Below are 7,009 nucleotides of genomic sequence, written 5' to 3'. Positions count from 1 at the left end.
CGTTTCCACTACATGCTTCACCCAAAACCGATCAATCATCAATAAGAGGCACTAAAAGACTCCTTATGAAGTCATCAACCAACAAAGGCCAAATGTAAAATATTTCCATGTCTTTGGGTGCAAATGCTTTATACTCAATGATAGGGAATATCTTGGCAAGTTCGACAAAAAATCTAATGAAGGAATATTTATGGGATACTCTCAAACTGCCAAGACCTACAAAGTGTTCATCGAAAGGACAAAGATCATTATCGATAGAATGAATGTGTCCTTTGATGATTCTTCACAAATGACTTCTGGACACAACAGTTCAGGACTTGGACTATCACAAAGAGCCTCTGATTCGTCACTTGGCAAACCCAATGAATTCGAGTTAGCTCATTTATTTGAAGACATCTTCGAAGAAGAAGTAGTCTCTGGACAAGAACCTATTACAGAACCCTCTTCCAGAGCTGATGAAGAACATGAAGTATACAATGCTGAAGGTACAACTCTTTCTGAAACTCATGTTACCTCACCCTCTACTTCTTCTATGTCTTCAGAACCAGAACATCACTCTGGAGATGATCTCTTCGAGGGGGAGCAAGCAGTTCCATCAGACAATGAAGAATTACATTCTGTTGCTCTAGAACCTCAATCTTGCACCAAGTGGAAAAAAGACCATCCTCATCACCAAATCATTGGTAATCCATCATCCAATGTCAAGACGAGATCTGCCACTGCTAATGAATGCCTCTTCGGCAACTTTCTGAGTATCATCGAACCAATGAAGATTTCTAAAGCCCTACAAGATCCAAACTGGAAAGATGCCATGCAAGAAGAACTATTCCAGTTTGAAAGAAACAAAGTGTGGTCCCTCAGAAACAAGAAGGATGAAGATGGCATAGTCATAAGGAACAAAGCCATTCTTGTTGCCAAGGGTTACTTCCAGGAAGAAGGGATTGATTACGATGAAACATTTGCTCCCTTTGCAAGACTTGAAGCCATCAAAATATTCCTAGCCTATGCAGCACACAAAGGCTTCAAGGTCTATCAGATGAATGTCAAGTCTGCCTTCCTTAATGGTAAACTTCAAGAAGAAGTATATGTGCAGTAGCCCCCTGGGTTTGAAAATCCAAAGCATCCAGACTACGTCTATTTTCTGGACAAATCTCTCTATGGGTTGAAGCAAGCACCTAGGGTCTGGTATGATAAACTCTCCACTTTCTCATTGATAATGGATTCAAAAAAGGTACCATCGATACAACTCTCTTTCTCAAGAAGCATAAAGGTGATAATTAGTTGTGCAAATATATGTGGACGATATCATATTTGGTTCTACCAAGCTAAATTTTGTGAAAAATTCTCAGAGCTGATGAAAAGCAAATTTKAGATRAGTRTGATGGGAGAACTCAGTTTCTTCCTTGGTCTTCAAATAAAACAAACTTTAGAAGGAATCTTCATCAATCAGTCTATGTATGTGACTGACCTTCTAAAGAAATACTCTCTCTCTCCAATTCATCATCGATGAGAGCACCAATGGCTACAGGAGCTAAGTTATTTGTTGATCCATCAGGAAAATCTGTGTAAGTTCAAACCTACAGAGGCATGATTGGTTCACTCCTGTACTAGAGTTGACTAGTCAGCTCCGTGCAGTACTATACTCTTGAGAGGGTATGGTTTTGTATTTTGTGTGTGGAAGGACAAGACAAAACAGTCGTGCACGACAAGCTTCATTTGATCGCTGAATGCTGGAATAACACTAGAGGTCTCTTCTGCATTCACTGAGGCTTCTCCAGTCTTCACACGTATGTTGACCAAATTGTAATCACTGAATACCACTTCAGATCACGAATGCGCTAGTCACTATTCTTCAGTTTCAGTCTTCGATATTCACTGAAGGTTCGTGGGTGTGAGTTTTGTCTTCTTGAAGTATCGTTGTCGCTGTAGGATTACAATACATGTTTTAGCGATCACTAAATAGACTTAGTGATGATCGCATGAACTGAAAAATACAAAAACATAATACTTCGAAAGGTAAAAGGGATTATCATCAAATAAATGAGAGAGAGGATCAACAATCCCTGATTTGATGATGACAAAGCAACATAAAGAAAATTATCTTATGGTTTAATAGTAAGGAAATGTTACATATAAAGTGCATATCCTATTTAACTATTTTCGGATCATTTTCAGTGATACAATTTTTACTATATAAGTTTTCTTAAGTTATAAGTTCAAGAAAAATTATAAGAAGGAAAACTGAATCTGAAAGCATGTTCACTGACTAAAGATTGTCAGTGACTGTAAGAGCATACTGGAACACATAGACACGTATCCCTATTATTTTTTTCAGGGATCTTTTCCAGTGATATTGATGAAATACTCATATTAATAGGAGAATTACAAGTGTTAGAATCAATATATTGTAGACTTATTACATATAAGTTGTACATTGAAAGAAAAAACAGAAAAATAAAACATACAATGAAAGATAAGATTTTACATGATAGAGAATTCTAACTAATCTAAGTCGCTGAAGTCGATGTAACCAGGTACTTTTTCTCCGAGCATTTTTCGACATAGAAATTCTTTTATGATTCTGCGGTCTTTCATTTCACCATAAAGATCATTGTCCAACCAATATATTAGATAATAAAGATGTTCTATAGGACAAAGACCAAACTCATACACTCTCTGAAAGCTGTGTTCTCCTTCATAGTCAAGGAATATAAATCCAAACTCAGGCTTTAGATGCATAGTGCTGGGTACGTAAGGACCCTTCACTGGCAAAGAGAGGTTCAACATAGAGATGCCTGGCTTCTTTGAATGGTTCTAGACTTCATCCATAGAGAACTTTGTTTCATGTTCGTTCCTCAAAGTTGGTCCATTGTTAGGATCTGAAGGTTTTCTTCTTCCACCTTTCTTCAACATCAGCTTTGTAGGTACAACAACGAATTTGGACATCTTCTTGATCAGCACGCTGAGGATGTCTCCAATTATTTACTTGTACCTTGTCTTTGAGCACTGAATGGATTGGCGGATTTCCAGCCATTCACTATTGTCGTATTGTCCAAGGTGGGAAGAACACTCAGTAACAGCTTCAAGATTGTCTCTAGAGATGAGCATGGAGGTGAGAAGTCCACCATCTTTCATTCGTCCATTGATTGTGACGCTTGAGATTCGATGAGGAATTATTCTCCTATTTAGATGATCTTTGCTCTATTTTTTGTCTCATTCTTTCAGCTTCATTGCTTTTTCATGTTCAACTTCTGCAATTGAAAGCAATTTAGCTTGGGCCTTGACAGCGTTCACCATCTTTTTAGACGATTTGTTTGGAAGAACTTGAGAAGCAAGAGACTTGGCCAGCTTGAGGTTGTCCTCAGTCTGTTATCATTGAATTTTGAGTTCTTTCGTAGCCTAAGTGCTTCGAGTCTTTTAGCTTCAATACAGAAGTCAAACTCACCACAACTAGAGGTAAGAAAAGGAATTTTTACTCTAGTTTGGTCGAGTGACTCCTTAAGCTGAGTCATCTGTTGGTCGCTAGGAACACTAGAAGTTGGGTTTTCAGGTACTCATTCCTCTAGATGACCACAAGTAGTAGAAGGGATAGAAGAAGAGAGTTGACATAAGGAAGTGATGAACGCAAACCTAGAGGATTCAATATATTCTTGAGGTACGTCAGGTTTGAAGAGAACTTTCAGATTTCCTGCTTCAGCAACACCTTTGTCTTTGGAAGAGGTTTTCTGGTTCTTGGTGGTAGTCTCTTTCTCTTTTTCTTTCTATTTCTCCCCATGGGATGAAGAATCCCTACGAGAGACTTCGTTTAGAGCACTGGAAGGTTTGTTATATTGAATGGTGAAGTCATCGTCATCGTCGTCTTCATCATCTTCACCATCAAGATCTTTTCCAAAGTCAGGAAGGCATGGAGAGTCATCGTGATCTTCATCATCATCTTCACCTTCATCTTCCTCATCACCAGCATCAGTTGCGAAGGTGATATGAAGGTCTTCATCATGAGCTTCAGCGTCAGCTCTGACGACATCATCAACAACCTCTGCTTCAGCTTCATGGGAATTGATGGCATCATCAACAACCTCAACTTCATTAGTTTAAGCTCTTTGAGCATCAGATTCAGCTGTTGTTCAAGGGACAGCAGCAGCCAAGTCTTTCTCCCCCTCTTTATCATCAGCATGACGAGAGAAGAGGTTATCAAGACTCAGGGCTATAATGTCCATTTGTTGTTCAAGCATGGTCAGTGATCGAGCTTAAATAAAACTGACTTCGAGAGCCTGATCCAGCGATAGGCTATCCATAGCTATGAAGAAGGGTGTAGAAGCTGGCACTAGACATTGGAGAAGATCTAGTATCTACAACAACAACTCACCATGCTTGGTAAGCTGAACATTCACTTCATTGGCTTTGCTGTTGAGAGCAGAGATATCCTCAACAGTGGTGCATACATCAGCTTGTACCACAGAAAGCCATTCCTTCACGTCATTGACATCAGCTTTGACAACTGAGAGGTCAGAGGATGTCATCCCTGAGAGGCATGCATTTATGGACTTGATCCATTTTAATTAAGACAGTCTCTACGACTGGGAGAAGCAGCTTCATGTCATCAACCATGTTATAATCCTCTTCCATGGCTGGAGTTCCTTCATCGCAAGGACCTGAAAAACAAGATGGTTGAGTATAAGATACCTCATGGTAAGAAGAAATGAAGGGGTAGGTTGGAAGATTACCTAAGGGGTCATCAACACCATCTGAAGGATTGATGCTGGTTCTCTCCAAGTTTCCTTGGTGAGGATAGGCTTCCATTAATTGAGGTGTTTCGAGAGGAGCAACCTCAGGTCATGTGGTGAGTGTTTCATCATCAGTAAGGACAATCACTGATGAATCACGAGCACGTGTCAAAACCAATGAAGAAGGAGAAGAGAAGATGGCTGAGAGTGGTGGAAGTGGGTGTTCAAAAGTGGCTATGCTAATATACACACCTTCTGTTATTTGGGTCACTAAGGTGGTTGAGAGAGGAGCCACATGTACAACAGTAACAAAAGAAATCACTAAAGATATTGGAGGAGATAAACCCGAAGTTGCCTCGGGGTTAAGGTTGGTTTCAATGACTGGAACCTTTAGAGAGGTAACAACAAGATATGTGGTTATCCTCTTTTTGGCTTTCCTGGCCCTCGAGTGTTTTAAGAGGAAGATCTTTTAGAAGAGAGGGTGGTGGTTGTTTGGTAGACTTTGAGGGGTTTGCCTTAGTGTTGACCACCAAAGCAAGGGAAGAAGGACATACAGGCACAGTTGGAGAAGATGAAGAAGGATATCCAAGCACAGTTAGAAGGGAGGAGAGAGCAACATCTTCAACTTTCAGCTTATGATCCAAGATTCTGGATCCATGGTTGCATATGGGCAAGTTGCCTTCCACGGAGAACTTGTTGCTAAATATTTTAGCAAACACTAAAGATAAGAATCTGGTATAAGGTACCACTTTTTCCCTTTAGCGCTTGTTCAGCTTCAGCACCAAGTCTTCAAATATCATGCTGACAAAGTTGATTGGCCTTTGGCGAATGATGGAAACGCCAATATTCATCATAACTCTGGACGCTTGATGTTGTCCACCAGTTTTTCCTTCCACACACTAGATGAAATGGGAAAACAAAAACTGCCATACCGCTGACACATGCGGTTCTTCTCAATCTTTGATAGCGACTTGAGGGGATCGCTGGAATCCTTCTTTGTTGGCCAGGCATAGCCAATATCATCGAAGCATGAGATGATATCTTTAGTGTAAGGTTCACTAGCATAGGGACCTTTGGTAGATCGAAAGCGGTCCTCAGTGTGGCTACGCCAAAATTGATAGTCATTCTGTTAAAGGTGAAGGAGATTTTTTCTCCACCGGTTTACCAGTCTTGTCAGTCTCTTGAACTACTTCAACAGTAAGCCATAACTGCTGAAGAATTTCCTTCACCATGACTGGTTTATGGGAGATAGCGAAAGAGATTAGAGAGTTCTTGAGGAATGTAGCAACTTCCTCGTCATCAGATTTGTTGGCCGGAATGTCTAAAAGCGCGACACGATTGTTGGGCTTGAAAGACATTTCGTCAATCGAGAAATTCACCTTCTTGGCAGACATTTCTGTTATAAATAAAAGAAAATAAAGAATAACAGATCTATTAGAAATTTAAGAAACAAATGTAAACTATTAAGTTTTGAAATAATAGAACTTCTTTTGAAAAATCCATGAAGAAAATATTATGGTTTTTCAAGAAGAGTAACTGTATAGAAACTTTAGATTATAACCAAGTATAAGAATGTGTTAATAATCTTTATGTTAGTTGTTTAAGAGAACAAGATCTTAAATAACCTAACATGAGTATCTTAGAAGAAGAACATATCAAAATAAGAAAGAAGAGTTATCAACCTGTGATCTTAAAAGAAGAAGAAGGTTGAAGGATTTTGAGAGTTCTTTGGTTTTTGCTTGCAAAAGTTTTTCAGGCAGAGGTTCGACAAAAGTATTTGAAAGCGTAAGACAAAAATGAGAGGATAAGTCTCATATTTATAGATAGGAGAAGATAGAAATGGAAATAAGAGAGAGGAAAATACGACTTAAAAGTTCTTCAATGAGGAAGAAAATAACACGTTCTCAAACACGATTGGATTGAATTTCGAGGGGTTGCGTGTGTCAAAACGGTATGCACGTCTAAAAAATCGCATTGTTTAAACTAAAAAACGACGTCATAAGACGTTTCATTTTCCAATTCCTTTTAAACAAAATGTTTAAGATATTCAAAAACATCAGACAGAAAAATATGATTTTTTTTGAAAAGGTTCATTGATAAGAAATATCACTGAAAGAGAAAAGCTTCAGTGATGATTTGTTTTAAGAAAAGAAAAATATATCTTAGAGAGACTAGATGAGTACTCGGCAATACAGCGAGTCACATCTGGATTTTAATGTTCTATTTTACTATTTATTTTTGTCGATGTTATAATACAATTTTGTGTTTTTAAGAAAGCAACAATG

General features: G+C 38.7%; 1 protein-coding gene across 1 annotated transcript; it reads right to left on the bottom strand.

The window, feature by feature from the left end:
- Positions 1-3,761: 3,761 nt before the first annotated feature.
- LOC112506106 (calsequestrin-2-like) lies at positions 3,762-6,118 on the bottom strand. The gene is made up of 3 exons (XM_025110136.1): positions 5,890-6,118; positions 4,367-4,522; positions 3,762-4,081 (listed from the first exon to the last, which is right to left on the bottom strand). Exons 1-3 carry the CDS (start codon positions 6,116-6,118, stop codon positions 3,762-3,764), a joined length of 705 nt encoding a protein of 234 aa, XP_024965904.1.
- Between the last annotated feature and the right edge of the window lie 891 nt (positions 6,119-7,009).

Source organism: Cynara cardunculus (genome assembly GCF_001531365.2).
Source record: "Cynara cardunculus var. scolymus isolate 2C chromosome LG 2, CcrdV1, whole genome shotgun sequence".
NCBI classification, from domain to species: domain Eukaryota; kingdom Viridiplantae; phylum Streptophyta; class Magnoliopsida; order Asterales; family Asteraceae; genus Cynara; species Cynara cardunculus.
This window is presented reverse-complemented; position numbering and strand designations above follow the sequence as displayed.

Coding starts and splice junctions, on each gene's coding strand:
- LOC112506106 (XM_025110136.1), bottom strand. CDS start 6,118: ATGTCTGCCAAGAAGGTGAATTTCTCGATTGACGAAATGTCTTTCAAG. Junction 4,523..5,889: donor TCAAGAGACTGACAAGACTG/GTAAACCGGTGG, acceptor CATGCCTCTCAG/GGATGACATCCTCTGACCTC. Junction 4,082..4,366: donor TGTTCAGCTTACCAAGCATG/GTGAGTTGTTGT, acceptor AAACTAATGAAG/TTGAGGTTGTTGATGATGCC.